Below are 19,169 nucleotides of genomic sequence, written 5' to 3'. Positions count from 1 at the left end.
TAAATTGACACAACCATTATGGAGGTTCCTTAAACAACTAAAAATAGAGCTACCATATGATCCAGCAATCCCACTCCTAGGCATATATCTGGAGAAAACCATAATTTGAAAAGATACATGCACCACAATGTTCATTGCAGCACTGTTTACAATAGCCAAGACATGGAAGCAACCTAAATGTCCATCGATAGAGGAATGGATAAAGACATGGTACATATATATGATGGAATATTACTCAGCCATAAAAAAATGAAATAATGCCACTTGCAGCAACATGGATGGGCCTAGAGATTATCATACTAAGTGAAGTAAGTCAGACAAAGACAAATATCATATGATATCACTTATATGTGGAATCTAAAAAAATGATACAAATGAACTTATTTACAAAACAGAAACAGACTCACAGACTTTGAAAACAAATTTACAGTTACCAAAGGGAAAAGGTAAGGGGAGGGATAAATTAGGAGTTTGGGATTAACATACACACTACTATATATAACACAGATAATCAACAAGGACCTACTATATAGCACAGGAAACTCTACTCAATAATCGGTAATAACCTATATGGGAAAAGAATCTGAAGAAGAATGGATATATGTATATGTATAACTGAATCACTTTGCTGGACACCTGAAATTAACACAACACTGTAAATCACCTATACTCTAATATGAAATAAAAATTTTTTAAAAAGCCAGAAGGTAGCAATTGGGTATTGCAGCTTAAAGGAAATGAATGGTAGGAATCTGCATCTTTTTTAAACAGTTCTGGGCTGTGGCCCAAATTTGTTGACTCCAATTAGAAAAATCAGGACCTGATTTAGAGTTTGAGGTAAAGACTCCTTCACAGAAGGGAGCATTGACATCACAACTTTCAGCAGGCTCCAAATCTCCCTCCAAGCCCAGCTCTGCCCCAAGAGCCTACAGGGGGTTTTTTCTGACATCAATCATCCCTGGGCTGGTCCTTCGCAGTTCCCGCCGGGGCTTGGGCAAGGGCCCGAGGTTCCGGGGCAGACCCATCTCACCCACAGGTAGCATCCGCCCCACCAAGGGTTCAGCGGCCTCCCGCTGCCGTAGCTCCTCAGGGGAACCCTGCTCCTCGCTGCACAGGCTCGAGCGTTTCCATGTCAATGGTAACGGGGCATGTACCAAGTCCCGCATCTCCTCACGGGGGCGGGGCACACCCTCAGTGACGGGGGGCTGCCACAGAGGCTCAGGTGCCGGGTGGGGCTCATCTTCACTTCCAGGGGCTTGTCTGTTCTCCGGGCACAGGGTCCTCTTCTCCCCACCTGTCACTGGGAATAACAACATCCTTGTCAGAAATGGAGTAGCAGCACCTTCCTGAAGTCCTAGCTTTCCAATGCCCCAGTGCAATAAGCAACATGTGAAATGACCCAAGAGCTGAAGTTAGAGTGGTTTCTAAGCTTTCTCCAAAACAAAGAAAACCTGACGTCAGGGCAAGGCATTGGCCAGCTTGGTGACAGCACATAACAATTACCCCTGCTCTGGCCCGCAGCATTCAGACTACTGAGCTTCTGTTTCAGTTCCTGGTTGATCCACATGTGGCGGCCCAGCTCCTTCTCCAGAGCCTGAATTCTGGTCTCATACTGCCTCTTGCTGTCTGCTAACCCTTCACCAAGGTGGTCTGGAGGGAAAAGGCAGAAACAGGTGGCAAGGGGCTATGGGCAGGCGGCAGTCACCACGGCCTTTGGGGCAGGCCTGGGCCTCACCTCGACTCTGCTGGAGGAGGAGCTGGATGTTCTGCTCATGCTCCTTCTGCTGCAGGGTCAGCTGGCGGTCCATCTCCAGGCGCTGCCGCTCTAGAGCCACCTCCAGCCAATAGACCAGCCTCTGCTGCTCCTCCAGCTGCATCTCCAGCTCCGAGAAGGCAATCTGCTGCTGGTGCTGCTCCTCTCGGAGCGTCACCACCTGTCCCAAGGCCCAGCCAGGCTCAGCCCCAGTGCTGGCTCCCTTCACCCAGGGGATCCTCAACCAGGGGCAGCAGGTATTTGGCCAACTAGCCACCAACATCATCAACCTTCTCCCACTGAGTTCCAGGAGGAGGAGTCAGGGGCTCGTGGGCCAGTGACCCACCTTGTCAAAGTACTTGCAGAGTAGGGCTCTGGTCTCCGAGGATGAGAGGTAGCTGAGCTTGGCCATGAGGTTCATCTCGCACTGGGACAGCAAGGAGGCCGAGGCCCGCAGCACCCGCTGGCGGCACGTGATGGCCTCGTTCTTGTACTCGATGGCAGCGTCCAGGGCCTCGATGGCCTCGTCCAGCTGGAACAGCGTCCGCTCCTCCTGCGGGGACATGGGACGTGTGGAGGTGGAGCGCTGGCTTCCTGCTCCACGGAACGCCCGCTCCCTGAACAGGTCCCGGGCAGGCTTGCAACAGTCACACGCAGCCATGACTCAGCCCGTACGTGTCCCCTCGTCCTAGCGCAGAGTCAGCACATGGAGAGAGGGGCCCCTGGCCACTACGGCAGGAACAGGGACACTTCCATCTCAGCCTCAGCCCGGGGGGGTACAGGAGGCTGGGGCTCGCCAAGAGGCTGCCCTCTGGAGCACATGGCCTCTGGCGTGACCTGCACTCGGGAGACCCTGCACTGAAGGGAAGGCGTGCTGGGACCACAGAGGCACCCAGGATCTGCTGAAGTCCGCTGCTCTTAACATGGGCTTTCTCTGCTGTCAGGAGGGCAAACCTGTGTGGCTGAGGTGTGCTGACATGGTCCCAACTCTCATCCCACGTTAGGGAGTTGAGAGGTGTGAGCTCGTGATACATACACGAGGTCAACGTGCCGCAGGACGCGGGACGAGTCCAGAGTCCAGCTGGGCGGGACCGAGGGCAGCCAGGCCCCAGCCGTGTGTCCCAGACATGGGGGCTGGATTGGTGGGGGGGAGGGCCAGTTCTGTGCGTTCTTGGTGGGCTAACACCCGGGAGGAACGCGTGCGTGTCCAAAAGCAGCAAGGCCCGCAACCCAGCGTGGAGCAGGCAGCCAGGGCCAGCCCGCAGGGCGCACCTCAGGCGACAGCAGGCTGCCCTGCCTCAGCTTGCCGTCAATCTCCAGCCGCTGCTTCAGCAGCGCGTCCTTCTCCTGGCGCAGGGCGTCGATCTCCCCACGGATCTGCTGCTGGCTCTGGGCGCTGCCCTGCCGCAGCTGCCCGCTCTTCTCAGAGAGCTCCTTCTCCAGGTGCTCCAGCCGGCTGGACACACGCACAATGTCCTCGTTGAGGGCCTGTGGGCGGCACAGCTAGTGATTAGGGAAGAAGCAGGCCCCATCCTCCCCAGGGCGACAGGGATGGCCCAGCCCCACCACAGGATGCTGAGGAGTGCTGCTCCGCGGGAGGCCTGACTCTCAGCTCTGCATAAGCCGGGGAGTGGGCACCTACGGGACCCGAGCCTCTGAAGAGGGGCCCCCAGAGACGGCCTGGAAGGAGGATACAGACAAGCTGAGGAAAGGGCAGTCCTGACAAGGAGGGAACAACCCGGGCAGAAACAGAGCGGGATGGTGGTGGCCTGTTACGGCGATGACGTGACTCCAGCTTGCGATGGGAATTATGGGAAATCAGTGGCCAAATCCCAAAGGCCCTTCTGGGAACCTGATATGGGAGGAAGTAAGGGCTCTAGTGGCCGAGGGAAGTTCCAGATAATCCAGCTGAATCCTCTTGGACTCCATGAGGGCAGAAGCGAGTCTGGAACCCTGTGGGCATCTAGCCTGAGCACCCGCTCCTGGAACAGGCTCTGGGCTTTGTGTGTGACATACGCCTTCTCTGATCCTCATGACCACACTGTGATTCCATCTGACAGAGGAGGAAGGTATGGCTCAGAAGCTTCCTGCTCAAGAGGAGGCAATGAAGCCTAGCAGAGCTGGGTGGGGCCAGGTTCATCTGCCTCCAGTGCCAGTGAAGGCTCTTCCACTCTGGCCATACCACCTCTCCATACCTGTGGTTCCCTGTTCTGCCTGCACAGTCCAGAGCAGGTGGTTAATGAGGTAAAATGAATTGTGGGATAGATACTTGGAGAGGTTCTTCTATCCACACAGCAGCACCTGCATCACAGACACCCTAAAGCCCTAGAATTCTTGAGAGATCCATAGGATATAGCCTGACCTGGCTGGAACTTACCTGGCAGGGACATCACCTAGAAGAACCGCACCTGTCTAGAACTCACCTGGCAGTGTTATCAAATGGAGAGATCTCACTTGGAAGGACCCCACCTGATGGAATCTCACCTGGCAGGACCTCACCCGGCAGAAACTCAACTGGCAGGCTCTCGCCTTGCTGGACTTCACCTGGCAGGGCCTCCCATGGCAGGGCCTCATCAGGTAGGGCCTCACCTGGCAGGACCTCACCTGGCTGGACCGCAGGCGCTTGCTCTCCAGCCCCGTCTTCTCCTGCATCAGGGCCTCCTTCTTGGCCAGGATGGCCTCCCGCTTGTGGAGCTCCTCCCCTAGCTCCTCCAGCGCCCGCCGCTGCTGTAGGACCTTCTCCATCTCCTGGTCCAGCCACTTCTTCTGCTCTTCAATCTTCTGAGGGACAGTGGAGGCGGGGAGGGAACTCAGCTTTCACCTCTGGCTGCGTGGGTGGTGCAGGCGGCCACCCAGGTCACGTGGGGAGAATGGTGTACCCACCATCTGACCCCCCGGGGACTCTAGCAACTGGCCAGGCTGCCCAGCCAGGCTGTGGGTGCCCCTGGGGGTGCAGGCTCAGCCCAGGCCCCACCTGCTGCTGCTCCAGGCTGACAACAGAGCCGTTGCTGCCGCTGCGCCGCTTCCTCTGAAATGCCGCAATCTCTTCTGTCTTGATCTTCAGGATCTTTTGCTGCTGCTCGTGCTTCAGCTCCAGCTCCTGGGGATGTGCAGGGTGAGAAGCTCAGTGGGCAGGGCCGTGAGTGGTACCCGCATCCTCCCAGAGCCGGTGATCCCCCAAGCCCAAAGGAGTGCCTACCCTGCTCCCAAGACAGCCCTGTGCAGCAACCCCCAGCCTCGCCACCCCCAAGTCTCGCTGGGGACCCGCAAACAGAAGCAAACATTTGCAAGATGCCAGTCCCCTTATATAATTCATCCTACTGAATTCTCACCCTAGCCCTGAGTTTCCCATAACTCTCCTCATTTTCAAGTAAAAAATCAAACTCAGGGAAGCCAAGTGAGCCGCTTTATAAGGTCACGTGGCTGTAAGTGCTCCCCTGGCTGTGTGCCCCACCTGGCCTCCTGGCTGGGACACAGGCACCCCACCGCCCAAGCGCCTGACCTTGACACGGTGCTGCCGCTTGTTCATCTCTGTCTCCAGGCGCCGCTTCTGCTCTGTCTCCTCACGAAGCCGCCTTTGCAGCTGCCCCTGCTGCTGCCGCATGAGCTGCACATTCCTCTCCAGCTCCTGCAGCCGCTTCTCGCTCTGGGCCGACAGCGACACCAGCCGCTCTGTCGCCTGTTTCTTCTCCTTCAGCACCTGGGACCAACACAGCCTCTGCTGGGCCACGCGTGGGGGCTGCCGAGAGCCTGGCATGGTGCCGGGCACTCAACAAGGGCAGGCAGGACAGAAGAACGGCACATAGAGGGACAGACAGAAGGGAAAACAGGCAGATGGATGACGGACTAATTAAAATATCAAAATTATAAGAATGTCAAGCTACTACGATGCTTATTACGTACTAAGCGCTACATCAAGTGCTCTCAGTATACTAAATGATCCTAACAATCTGATGAAAAGGTTTTAAAGGTTTCCTACTTAACAGATTAGGAAACTGAGGCACAGAGAGGCTAGGAAACTTGACCAAAGACACATAGCTAGTAAATGGCAGAGCTGGGATTCAAACCCAAACAAAGAGCACAGGCTCCAGAACCTGTGCTCTTAATCACTCTACTGTATGGTCTCTTGGACACCTGAACTGAGAAAAGAAGGAATGAATAATGGATGGACAGCTGCAAAGAATGGATGGCAGGGTGGGTGGACAGACAGATGATGGGATCATATAAAGGTAAAAAACAGGATGGACAGATAATGCAAGGGTCCATCAAGGGGAATAGAAAGACAAATGAATAGACACATAAACGGACAGTTAGTCATACCAACTGATAAAAGGACAATCGGATGGATGGATTAGATAGACACATGGACTGATGGGTGGATGGACAGAGGGATGATGGTTTGGAGAGGCGGGTAAATGGAGAACTGGAAGGGTAGACAGATGGAGGGAGGCGGGAGGAGCTGCAGGAGAGAAGGCTGGTTTCTCCCGATGCCCACCCCTCACCCTCACTGGTCTCCTAGATGGTCTTCGGGCAGGCCCCACCTCCCTGCCTCTGCTGTGTTTAAACCTGAGCCGACTCCCAGCACCGCCAGCTTCTACCTAATGCCAGCCTCACCCTGAGAGACCAGGAGGGCGTTAGTGCCACCAGCCGGGGCTGGGGCACGAGGGCCTGAGCACCCACAGGTTCCACAGTGAGCTTGGGCTCCAGGGCTCACATGTCTTGATCCCAGAACCCCAGCCTGGGAGGCAGCAACCACCACCCCCAGGGTCCGGACAGGTCAGTACCTGCACTTGGCTCTGAGCGGCAGCAACCCTCTTGCGGAACTCCTGGAGCTGCGAACACTCGCTGGCGTCCTGGGGCTCCTTGCCCTCAAGCTCCCGCAGCTGCCTCTGGCCTTCACTCAGCTCAGTCCGCACCCGCTCTGCCTCCTGCTCCAGCTCCCGGATGCGCTGGCTGTGCTGGCGGTTCAGGGCCTGGGCCGCCTTCCCTGGAAGAAAAGGCGAGGGTCGTGTCAGCACAGCCCCTCTGCCTGAAGAGCATTGTAGTTCATTCCCCCGGGAGCTTTTCCAGACCTCTGTCAGCCCTGGACACCTACATGGATTTTGCCACAACTCTGTACCCCTAGAACTGTGATTTACTTAATATTTTTCTTTAAATTGACACATTTTTTAAATTAGCCTTATCCATAACAGTGACCCAGGGAAAATACGGGTTTACTTGTTTTACTTTTAACTAACACATGCTAAAGTAAATATGTAACTTGAGCCTGCATACAACTAAGCCTCTAGAACTAACTTCCATTTGTAGGAAATATGGAGGACAGAGGGACAAGCTAAATGACACCACAGGAAGCTAATAGACAAAACCCAGAACATTTGGAGTTTGGAACATTCTATAGGATGACTGTGTAAAGGTGAGAGAAGGGAGATTTCAGAGAACTAACGTGCAAATATAATGTGTGGACAAGCCCGGAGCTGCACACAGACACTGCTGTAGAGCTGCTTCTGCTCTGGGCATTGAAAGGGCATGAGTTCTGTTAGATGTGCTAATGGCATTTTGGTTAAAATGTTGAAAAAGAGGCATACTGAAAGGTGTAGGGATGAAATGACATGCTGTCCTGGATTTGCTTCAAAATATTTCAGCAAAGAAAAAAGGGAGAGAGAAAACAAATGCGAGCAAAGCTTGGAAATGCTAAATCTGGTGATAGGGACTCTCATATGTCTATTTGAAATTGTTCCCAGTGCATTTTGGAATAAATAAAATTATAACTATTAAAATTAAAAAGCTCAACTAGTCACCACCAAAAATCATCCCCTGCTCGTTCACCAGTATCACCAGTAGTAGACGTAGATGATCTGGGGACGCTGTTTGCTCCCAAGGACCAGGAGATTCTGTGCCCAGTGTGGTGCCTGACACACAGCAATTGATAATAATATTGGGTTGGCCAAAAAGTTCGTTTGAAAACCCGAACGAACTTTTCAGCCAACCCAATAATAAGAACTAATGCTTCCTGAAAGCCAGCCTAAGCACTTCACTTGAATTAGCTCATTTCAACAACCTATAAAGCAGGTTCAGTTACTATCTCCATTTCAGAGAGGAGAAAACTGAAGCACAGAGGCATTATCCTACCTGCTCAAGGTCACATATCTGGAAGAAACCGAGCTGGTTTACCAAACCTATGCCACCTGGACCCCGCTCCTAACCACCCTCAGGTGGGAGGCCAGCCCAAAAACCCTCCCCCTCACCTGTGCGGACCAGCTCGCCTATGAGCTCCTCCTTCATGCGGATGTTGATGGCCAGCTCACGGATCTTCTGCTGGGCTTGGGCCAGCCGCCACTCAGAGGCCATGGCAGTGGGGGCCTGGTGGGGCCGAACCAGGGCCTGGCTCCCACCAACCACTGTAATAGGCTGACTGTCAGGGCCGCTGTCCCAGCTAACAGTGGGGGGGAGGGGGAGGGGAGGGGAGGGGAGGGGAGGGGAGGGGGAGGGGAGGGGAGGGGAGGGGAGGGGGAGGGGAGGGGAGGGGAGGGGAGGGGAGGGGAGGGGAGGGGGAGGGGAGGGGAGGGGAGGGGAGGGGAGGGGAGGGGAGGGGAGGGGAGGGGAGGGGAGGGGGAGGGGAGGGGAGGGGAGGGGGAGGGGAGGGGAGGGGAGGGGAGGGGAGGGGAGGGGAGGGGGAGGGGAGGGGAGGGGAGGGGAGGGGGAGGGCATGCCCTGGCCAGCAACAGCCAGGGGTTGTGTGTGGACTGTCCAGGATGGCCAGTCCAGGACCATGAAGGGGAAAAGGGGTCAGGACCCTCTCTGTGCCCTACCCAGCTCACCTCTGGGCCCCGGGATGGTTGCACCCAGCTCCTCCAGGCGAAGCTCTGGGCCCTTCCTGTTGAGTGGACTCCCTGGGCGGGCCCCCATCCTCTGGCTCCCCTTACTGATCCTATTCCTGGAGGGCAGAAGTGGGAGCCTGTATCCCTCCCCAGCCCAGCTACCTCCTGGGCCCAGGAGGGGAAGAGAGGCCACCAGGGTCACTGTTACCCCAGGATGTCAGTCTGGCAGAATTCTGAGGCCAGCAGCTGAGCTTAGAGGGTGCAGGGCAGCTGGGGGAACCGAGGGCCACCTTGGAGGTTGAGAACCAGGAAGTCTGGGCCCATCCCCTCAGCACACTCACCCCAGCGAGAACTCTTGATTCAGAGCCCATAGTCCCTGCCTGCTCTCCCCCAAGGGCCGGCCAGGGCGATGCAGGCGAGGGAACCCTGAGACCCCAGTGGGATCCTCCTCCTGCCCAGCCGGGGCCCTGAGCCAGTCCTTGTCAGGTGGGCCGTGGGTCCCACTCACCTGCGTGGGTGCAGGATCCGTCGGGGTGGCTCCTCCTCCCCCCCCGCCTCCTCTTCCTCTGATGCAGCTGAAGAGCCACTTCCCAGCCTCTCTCCCTCTGCCAGCAACTTGGCTCCAGCCTCCCCGCCATTTGTCACTTGCTAGGGGAATGCCAGGTTTCAGGATAGGAAGCTTCTAGGGCATTCTTCATCAGCCATCTCCCACCACCAAGTCTTTGCTCCCACCTACACCCACCTTGCATGCTCCTCACATCTCTACCTCTTCCAGCCCTACTTTACCTTCAGGATCTAGCTCAAATGACACCTCTGGGAAGCCTTTCCACTCTCAAGTCGGAGCAGGAGCTTCCTCCCTCTTCCCTCGCTCCTCCCTCTTCTCCCCCTCTTCTCTTCCCCCTCTCCACCCCTGCTCCGGCTCCCATAGCAAACCTGGCACTCCTCGGGGGACAACTGGTCCTTTCTGTCTCGTATACAGGTCATCTGCACCAAGTTTTATCTCACCAACAACGCCCTGCTAGAGTAGGGGGGCTGCATAACAGGCTTCTGCCAAACCCGCGTCCTCCCTCTCCTCAGTCCCTCAGGCCTTTAGAGCTGAGATGACCCAGAGCTCTCAGGCAGATGCAGGAGCAGCCTTTGTCCAAAAGGCCCCAAGTGACAGAACTAGAAACAAGAGACCAGGCTTGAGGAGCAGATTAGAGCTCAGGAAAGAGTGAACTTGCAAAGAAACGCGTCCAAAGATGGAGAGGGTGTGGCCTCGGAGGTGATGAGCTCCCCACCCCTGGAAGTATGTGAGCTTTCCACTCCATACTGGAAGCCAGAAGCCCCTCTATAACCTCCTCACTCTGAGCGATCCCAGGTACTCCAGGGATGCTCAACGGCACCAGATCCTTCTGAGAAGCCCTACGCAAATTTTGGCCATTCCTCTAGGAACCACCAGAAAGGGGCATCTCATAGCTGGTCCCATGAAAGCATGGGGTGAGGGACACATTCCCCAGCATCACCTTCCCCTGCCAGAGCCTGCCCAGGTCAACAGGCCCAGCAGACACGCCACCTCCTCACCTCTCCCCAATTCTCAGGGCCAACTTCATCTCCAGGAAGGCAGGCAGGGGGCACCATGCCCAGCACATGGGTGTGGGCACGCCCCAGGGGGGCCGTGTGAGGCCGGGGCATAAAGGACTCAGGAGGCAAGCCCTGCAAGAGCCCTGGGGCCCCCCAGCCAGGCCGCACCAGCTCCAGCCGCAGCCGCAGCTCTGCCATCTCCTCCTGCTGCTCACGAAGACGGTCGCTCTGCAAGACACGGTCCAAGTGCGGATGGGGCAACGCGGAAGTGCGAAAGGTAGGGTGCAGGGATGCTGAGGCAGAAGTGCAGGAAACTGAAGAGCACATCTGAGGCCACCCTGCCCTCTCTGTGCTAAAATGGAGGAGGGCCAAATACCTCTGACCACCTCTTGGTGTCCCTCCCACGCGCACACACACTGCATCAGTTCCGGTTCAAACTCACCCACCCTGCCACATCCTATCACTCCCTCCATATCCATGCCATTCACTGCCACCAGAGGGAGCCAGGAGCAATGCTGACCCAGTTACCCTGGGACAAAAGGAAAAGCCCAGCTCCGGAGTCTCATTCTGCTACCCCACCAGTCCCACTTCCTATCCATCCTCATGACCATCCTGCACACCCACCCGCACCAATGTGTTCCTCACCTCCACACTTTTGCTCATACTGCGCACCTCGTATCTCTACCCATCCTGCCAGAACCCGCCCCCCCACCCACACAGCTAACTTCCTCTCATCCTGACAGGCTCAGCTCAGTTTCACCTCCCAGCAGAAGTGCCCCCCCACCACTGTGGAAGGGGGTGCCCCACCTGCAGCTTGTACTGCTCCATGGCGTCCTCCAGTGCAGCCAGAAAGTCTCGGTTCTCCTCCTCCAGCCGGGCCACCTGGCTCTGCAGGGCCAGCAGCTGCAGTGCCCCCTCATCTTCCTATGGGGCCGGGAGAGAAGTTTCAGGGCCAGGAGCTGTCAAGACAAGCCTGCCTGTCCCTGAGACACCTCAGCCCTCTCCCTGCCCTGCCAGAGGTTCCCCTAGCCGGGCTTGCTACTCTGCTCCAAGCCCCACCTGCAACAGGGGCTCGAGACCCCACCTGGCCTGCAGTCCCCTCCACAAGCCATTGGGCCAGCTCTTGTAATTATTAATCATATTTTCATTAACAATAACATCACTATTATTAGGAACAACTAGCCTTCACCTGCACTTGTGACACCTTCAGTCCTTACATCACCAGGAGGTAGATACTAATGCTATCCCTATTTTACAGATAGAGACGCTGAGGATTGGAAAGTCATCAAGGTCACCAGCAGAAGTGCCTCTGAATCCCGAATGTGCTCTGCTAATGAGCAAGGGACAGGGACACAGCTAGCTGTATGAAGACTTTCTTCCTTCCCCATCCCCTCCCCACCCCTAGGCCACACCTGACCCCTGGCCACCTTTCGTCCGCCGGGTCCCTGCATGGCCTGCTCCTCGGCGGAGGCACTCTCGATGCCGCTGTCGGGACCGGAGGCAGAGCTTAGGGCGCTGCGCTCACCCTCGACGGCGCACAGCCAGTCGCGCACCTTGCGGGCGGCGGCGCCAGGCAGCCCGGGCTCGGCCTGTAGCTCGCGCAGGAGGCTGTAAGCGGCGTCAGTGCGGGCCCGGTAGCGAGCGCACTCGGCGCCAAGGCGGGCGGCGGCCGCGGCGGAGGCGGCGGTGGGGCCCAGGGCGCACCGGCCCCGGTGGATGATGCGCGTCTCCGAGCGGTGTCTAGGCGGCCCCCGCGGGCCAGCAGCTGCCTCCTCAGGCGCCCGCTCGGCCTCAGGCCGCCAGTTGACAGTGGCGCGGTTGCGGATGTTCTGGGCGCGGCTGGCGTAGTTCAGGGTGTTGAGAGTCTCGTCGAAGTCCGAGGAGGAAGGGCTGACGCAAGCGATCATCACTGTCTTGGCATTCCCGCCCAGGGAGTCTTTGAGGATCCTGAGGGCGCCAGGCAAGACGCGTTAGGGGCCCCAACGTGCCAGGTACAGACCCCAAACAGGGTCCGATCCTCGGCGTGCTTCTCCATGGGCCGGATACCTCGAACCGCCTGATGGGGACCCATCTCCTAGTCACCTCCCCCCAACCCCAGAGGCCAGACAGCAGCTAGAACAGACTAGCGTGGCTCTTGGGGCCCCTTCTCTGTGGGCCTGCGGCCATCGGCGGCTCACCGGGTGATCTTGGAGTCCCGGTAGGGGATGTGGCTGCCACGGCGCTGGGGGTCACCCAGGGCGCTGATGACGTTGCCCAGCGCCAAGAGGCTGCTGTTGATCTGGATGCTCTCCTTGAGCCGCTCGCCTGTGCTGCCCGTCTTGAGCACCCTCTCTGAGCCCGCCAAGTCCACGAAGTGGAACTTCGAGATGAGCAGCTGGCCCGCAGCAGGTCGGGGGAGGCGGCTGGGGGCGCGCCCCCGCTGCTCCAGGGTCACGGTGAACACAGTGTGTGAGCGGCTGGAGAGGCGGTTGAGGTGTGTGGCCCCCGTGTGCCGTGCTGCATTGCCCATCTCCAAGAGGCTCAGCACCTCATCCAGGCCCTCCACGTCGACCTCCTTCACTCCACACAGCACTGCGGGCACAGAAGGCCATGAGCCCGGGGCAGGGGCAGCCTGAGACTGACAGCCAGGAGAGCAGGCAAGCACGGCTGGTCCCCTAAAGCTCTTCCTGACTCAGGGCTCCCTTCCCCATGCCCAGGGGGTCCTGCCCATACTGGCTGGGGCTTGAGGGGGCTCCAGCTTCCCCACGCTTACCTCAATGCCTATCGCTCTGGGCACACCAATGTATACTGAACTCAGTAGAGACGGGAAGCGAAAGCAAAACTTTCCAGAGCTTGGTTTCCCAGTTAGGAGGTACCCCCACCAGACAGGTAAGCCACCCTAAGCAGGTAAAGCCTCCCCAAGCCAGGTATCCCGCTCCCAGCCAGTGGTAGACCCAGGAGTTCCTCACCAACATTCCCACGATCATCTTCCCGAAGCTGGATGTCACGGCTGGCGGTGCCCACCTCCAGCAGGTCTCGGAACTCCTCCTTGTACACTTCCAGGTAGGACACGTGCACCAGACAGTCAAGCAGGTCATTCTCATCAATCAGCTTAAAGGCCTCAGCCATGGCCCGTGGGATGATGCCCTGCTCGTCCTCGTGAAGAGAGGCTGAGGAGACACCGCAGGGCCTCCTGCCACCATGCTTTCAGCTGGATGTGGCACCCACAAGGCCCAGAAGCCCCTAGCAGCAGCTGGAGGATGGGGCTCCAGTGTGGAGAAGGCAGCAGCAGAGGCCAGGATGGGCTGGGCAGCCTGAGCCAGGCCATGCCCCAGGGTGGTCAGGCAGAATTTCAGAGTTGGAAGTAACCTCTCAAGGTTCAACCAATCCCTTTCATGATGTAAGCATCCCCTCCACTACATCTCTGCCAGGCGGTCAGATACCCTTTGCTTGATTACTCCTGGAGACTCATTACCATAGTCTATGCTCAGTTACCTAAAGGACCTCCTAAATTTATCCCAAGGAAGTAATAAGAGGATATTCAGAACATATTCTTCCTCATAACTCAATAAAAATGTAAACATCCTAAGTGTCCATCCTAACATCCAAACGGGACCTGGTTAAATAAGTTACCTTATACTCACAATGGCATGCCAGGCAGCCATTAAAATTTTTGATTGAAGAATATTTAATGATACAGAGAAATGTTCATGATATACTGTTAAAAAAATAAAACAGGATACAAAAGAATGGGTACACTATTATACCATTTTTTTAACGTATACTAATTTTCACCCAGAAAGACTGAAATGCTAACAGGGTGAGTGATTTCTGAAAGGCAATTATCAAGTAAGTTTTATTTTGTGTATGTGTTTTCTGTATTTTCCTAATTTTCCACAACAAACATGTACACTTTTAAAACCTAGGATAAAGCAGTTCATGCTCTTTAAAAGGGGGCAGTTCCTTCAGTTGGCCTAAAGCATCTCTCCCAAAACTCTGCTCCAGAGCCTCATGGAACCAGCCTACTTCCCTGCTATGCAGCAGCCAAAGCATATCTCTTCCAGGACAGTTCCCCTTCCAACCACTCTGACCAGAACATGGATTCCTGACCCCCAGCAGCCATCCTAACAACCTCCAGAGACAAGCCAACTTCCCGTGCCCTTCCTCCCCGTGAGGTCCCCACAGCCAGACAGCATGGTCCCATCTCTATGGAGTTGAGAAGGTCACTCACCTCCGAGGACTCTTCCTGCCTGCCCGACCCGCCCACTGACACAGCTGATCCCACTCCCGGCTGCAGATCTGTTTAGGAAACCTGCCCCTCCCCCCTCCCCCAGCATCCTCATCTTCAACAGAGAATGGCAGCAAGAGGGCAGGGGCAGAAATTCAGGAGACATTGAGGACCCTCAACAAGGGCAGGGGGCCTCAAGCAGGGTCACTCACCCACACTGGCCTCCCCCATGGTGTACGTCTTCCCGGAGCCTGTCTGACCGTAGGCAAAGACGGTGGCATTGAAGCCCTCAAAAAAAGCCTCGAGGAGGGGTTGCACGCAGGCCTGGTACACAGCCTCCTGCCCGGCGTCCTCGTCCAGCACTACGTGGAAGCCAAAGTGGCGGTCCCGGCCCAAAGTGACCCGGCCGTGCCCCGGCTCCACCCTCAGGCAGCTCTGGTGCCCGTGCAGCAGCTCCTTGGGCAGCAATGGGCGGACTCGAAGGGCCACCCTCACTGGGGCCTCCTCAGCCCCTGGCAGCCTCTGGGCCTCCAGCCCCATGTTGAGGGAAGGCTGTTCCCTGCCCTGCGAAGAGAGGAAGAGGCCCCTGCCATCAGCACCTGGACTCACTTTGCAGGTGACCTGGAGCCAGATCCTGCAGCTCCTGACCTTGCAAGGATTAAAAGGGAGGGTGGTCAAAACTCAGAACATCCTCCGTGCCCCAACCTAATGCCCAGATGCTGCAAGGGCCACGATAAAAATCCTACACAGTAACATTTCATGGCTCCCATCACTGGCAAAATAAGGCCCTAACTCCTCCACCTGACATCCAAGGGTTTCTGTGTTCCAGCTGCATCCTTCCCCTGGGACCCTATCTCCTAGAAGGAAGACACACAGACACACACACAAGCAGCACCACATCAGGGATCTCTTCCCTAACACCTATTGGGTTTTCCATAGTCTCTGCCTTTGTCATCTCACATCCCCTGCTCCACCTTCTTAAAAAGAGTCAGCACAGGACAGGAATAAAGATACAGATGTAGAGAATGGACTTGAGGACACAGGGAGGCGGAAGGAGAAGCTGGGATGAAGTGAGAGAGTGGCATGGACATATATACATTACCAAATCTAAAATAGCTAGTGGGAAGCAGCCGCATAACACAGGGAGATCAGCTCAGTGCTTTGTGGCCACCTAGAGGGGTGGGATAGGGAGGGTGGGAGGAGATATGGGGATATATGTACACATACAATGATTCACTTTGTTATACAGCAGAAACTAACACACCATTGTAAAGCAATTATACTCCAATAAAGATGCTAAAAAAAAAAAAAAGCAGGGCTTCCCTGGTGGCGCAGTGGTTGAGAGTCCGCCTGCCGATGCAGGGGACATGCGTTCATGCCCTGGTCCGGGAAGATCTCGCATGCCACGGAGTGGCTGGGCCCGTGAGCCATGGCCGCTGGGCCTGCGCGTCCGGAGCCTGTGCTCCTCAACGGGAGAGGCCACAACAGTGAGAGGCCCACGTACCGCTTGAGACCAAGCCCCCACCATCAAATACTGCCAATCCCATCTTCTAAATATCAAGTACACCTGCTTCTTTCCATCCTATTACCAAAGCTCTGATCCTGCCCACCGACATCTCGACGGAATGACATTTACCAGCCTCCTCACTGGCCTCAGCCTCCCTGCACCTTCCTATGCAGCAACACGGGCATTTTTCAGAAATGCAAATGCGCTCACATCACTCTCCTATTTAAACTCCCCCCAGAAGAGACTCCCTAATGCTCTTGAGATTCAAAACCTTAACAGGAAAAAAAAAACTTTTAATGGGCCCTGCCTACCCCCTATACCCCACCTTTCCTCACCTTTCTCCTCCTGCAGCACACTCAGTGTTGCCCAAGACTCCTCATCCCTCCAGGCTTAGGCTGGTCCCACCTTCAGGGAGCCAGGGAGGGGCCCCTGCTCTGTGCCCCCACCACTACACATACACATACACACACACACACACACACACACACACGCACACGCGCACACACACACACACAATGCCCTGTGGTTCTCCCATCAGCCACTGACCACTCCCTTCCCTTGCAAAAGACAGATTACCCGTCGTCCCCCCCCCCACGTCCCAATCTGGGAGCTGGGAGGCAGGGACCCTCCTGTCCCCTTCGTGCTGCATCTTCAGCACCCAGCACAAGGTCCGACGCTTAGTAGCTGCCCAATAGTGATGAATAATCTTCATCCAAGGAAACTTCCCCATCTCCTTCCTCCTTTCTCTTATCGCAGTCCTCACCACTCCCTACCCCCACCCCCAGGTCACAGCACTTTATTTTTCACTACTTAACGTCTCTCAGCAGCTGTAACGGTTCTTTCGTTAATTCAATCATCAGCGCCTGCTGGGTGCCCGGCCCTGGGGCCACAGCGGTAACTGCCACGCGATACTGTGGGCGCCTTCGCGCACCCCTCACCCAAAGCTTTTCCAGACCCGTGCAGTCCCGGCTTCTCCGCACCCCGGCTCGGGGCACAGTGCTCCGCGCACCGAAGGCGCCCGGACAACACCGGGGCGGTCGGGCGCCCGGGGTAGGGGAACCGGAGTCAGAAGCGCCAGGCAAGGGATAGGAGCTCGCGGAAAGTTCGGAGAAGTGATTTCAAGTGCGAATCCAACTCTCGCAGCGTGGGCGCTAGCTCCTCCTGGCCAGGCCCATAAGGCCGGCCTCAGGCCCCCGACTTAGGAAAGGGGAGACTCCCACCCGCCCAGACACGGACTTCCAGGAGACTGGTAAGCAAGGATGGGGGAGGTCCCCGTGCTCGGTCAGGGCTCCCCAGGCGTGCCGACACCGTGCCACCCGGTCCAGGCGCGCGCCTCCTCCCTCCTACCCCGGTCCTCGACCGCCACCCCTCCCCGGCCCACACCCACCTGCTCCGGTGTGAGCGTAGTCCCGCCGCGGGACGGTCAGGCTCTGAGCCCCAGCGCGGCGCGCGCGGATGCCGTCACCGGGACCCCCGCCCACCAAAACATCCCGCCCCTCATCCGCAACTCCGCCCACCTGGGCGCCCGGGGGCGGCGGCGCGGGCTGCGCGGCGCCGCGGAGTCTGTCGGCAGACGGGGCGGGGCGGGGACAGGAGGGGCGGGGGATTGGGCGTGGCCTGGGCTGAAGTGCGGGGGCCCCTTATCCCTGGGCCCCCAGCACCGTGTGGGGGCACCCAGCAGCGGCCGGAGTCGCGAGCACTATTCGCCGAATTCTGGGGACACAGCGACCAACAAGGCCGCCCGGATTCTCCGAGCTGGAGAAGCCCACCAGCTCCTGGAGCGGGGAGCCTAAGTTTTATAATGCAAGTTGTAACAAGTGAGAGAATGAAAACTAACTAGGAGACATTTTCGTTCCGGGAGGGGAGGGTGGATTTTCTAACCCTGAGACTCCGGTTAAAGTGGCCTAAAAATCAACTACTCTTGGTTCGTTAGTTCGTTTGTTCATTCAAGTGCAGACCTTCCCTCCTTTCCGCCATTGCTACCCTTCTATCGCAGAACTCCCCACGCCCCGTCAAAGGTCAGCAAAGCCTCCACCCCTTTTTTTATCTGATTTCACTACCCCTTCTAAAGCTGAGAAGGATTCATCCCCCCTGAGATATTCGGGGTTGGGATGGGGGCCCACTCCCGGCGGTGTGGCCGAGGCCCTGGCTGCACCCTGGGCACTAACACCAAGCGGTGGGTGGATGGATGAAACCACGAGGGAGCTCCTATTCAGGCCTTCTAGCATTCTAGGCAGAGAGCAGGATGGCTGCTGCCCCCTGCTGGGGGCAGCCTCGCCTCAGGGCAGGCCCTGACAAAGTCTGGCCTCACAGTTCTGGCTTGTAAGCCCCCAGGTGGGAATGGGCATGGGATCCACTGGCCCACTGGTGGATTACACTGCCACCCAGCCTTGGGTTCCTGGATGGACAACTGCCCCTAGAAGAGGCCACTGGGAGTTGGGAGCTGCTGTAGAGTTCTTAGCCAACCTCTCCGGTTGGGGAGGCAATTTTGTGGGTGAACAGCCAGTGGAAATCCTGCAGAGGTATTCATCCTGCATCTACCTGGGCAGGTGCTGACCAGGAAACTGCCCCCAAACATCTCTTCCAGCATGCCCCCCACCATCCACCCCATCGCTCAAGCCATCTTTGACTCCTCTGTTCTCCTATCTACCACCAAGCCCTGATTTCCCCTCCTCAGTAGCTTCCAGTCCAGGCAAGTCTCTTCATCCTCCACAACCTTGCTGCCCAAGCCACCACTCTCTTGCCTGGGCCACTGCAAAGCCTTATCACTGGTCCCCCTTCTGCCCTAGTAATGCATGCCAATTTTTAAAAAATGTTTTTAAAAAGCACAAAAGTACAGAAGGAGACAGGTAAGCATAGTCATGTTTTGGAGGGTACCCTTCCAACTATTACTCTCCATGTTGCTTAGTCCACTCAGGCTGCTATAACAAAATACCACAGACTGGGTGGCTCATAAAAAACAAATATTTATTTCTCATAGTTCTGAGGGCTGGGAAGTCCAAGATCCTGGTGATGGCAGATTCAGTGTCAGGTGAGGCCCCACTTCCTAGATGGCCATCTTTTTACAATGTCCCACATGGCAGATGGGACAAGCTAGCTCTCTGGTGTCTCTTTTATAAGGGCACTGATCTCAATCATGAGAGCTCCGCCCTCATGACCTAATCACCTCCCAAAGGCAAGCCTTCAAATACTATCACACTGGGGGTTAGGATTTCAACATATGAATTTGGGAGACACAAACATTCACACTATAGCACTACGATATACAAGCATGTTCATACATATATAATATATACAAATATGTTATACATATTATAACTT

The 19,169-nt window shown here is 56.5% G+C and overlaps 1 protein-coding gene across 9 annotated transcripts; it reads right to left on the bottom strand.

Moving 5' to 3' along the window:
* Positions 1–408: 408 nt before the first annotated feature.
* On the bottom strand, positions 409–17,326 carry KIF7 (kinesin family member 7). 9 transcript variants are annotated; one of them, XM_060158965.1, is made up of 19 exons: positions 17,236–17,326; positions 14,554–14,905; positions 13,083–13,283; positions 12,312–12,705; positions 11,547–12,081; positions 10,942–11,058; positions 10,135–10,362; positions 9,080–9,219; positions 8,572–8,687; positions 7,999–8,151; positions 6,538–6,740; positions 5,256–5,453; positions 4,728–4,853; positions 4,358–4,534; positions 3,026–3,241; positions 2,100–2,306; positions 1,736–1,934; positions 1,504–1,650; positions 409–1,300 (listed from the first exon to the last, which is right to left on the bottom strand). In XM_060158965.1, exons 2-19 carry the CDS (start codon positions 14,879–14,881, stop codon positions 927–929), a joined length of 4,059 nt encoding a protein of 1,352 aa, XP_060014948.1. In that variant the 5' UTR covers positions 14,882–14,905; positions 17,236–17,326; the 3' UTR covers positions 409–926. The 9 variants fall into 9 exon arrangements, 8 of the variants coding, with proteins under 8 accessions (XP_060014948.1, XP_060014959.1, XP_060014968.1 ...); XM_060158976.1 differs by having other exon boundaries at positions 4,358–4,531; XM_060158985.1 differs by having other exon boundaries at positions 11,562–12,081.
* Positions 17,327–19,169: the final 1,843 nt, after the last annotated feature.

The sequence above is a fragment of the Lagenorhynchus albirostris genome, chromosome 1, assembly GCF_949774975.1.
Source record: "Lagenorhynchus albirostris chromosome 1, mLagAlb1.1, whole genome shotgun sequence".
NCBI lineage: Eukaryota > Metazoa > Chordata > Mammalia > Artiodactyla > Delphinidae > Lagenorhynchus > Lagenorhynchus albirostris.
The sequence above is the reverse complement of the archived record's forward strand: the minus strand, read 5'-3'. Positions and strand labels throughout refer to the sequence as shown.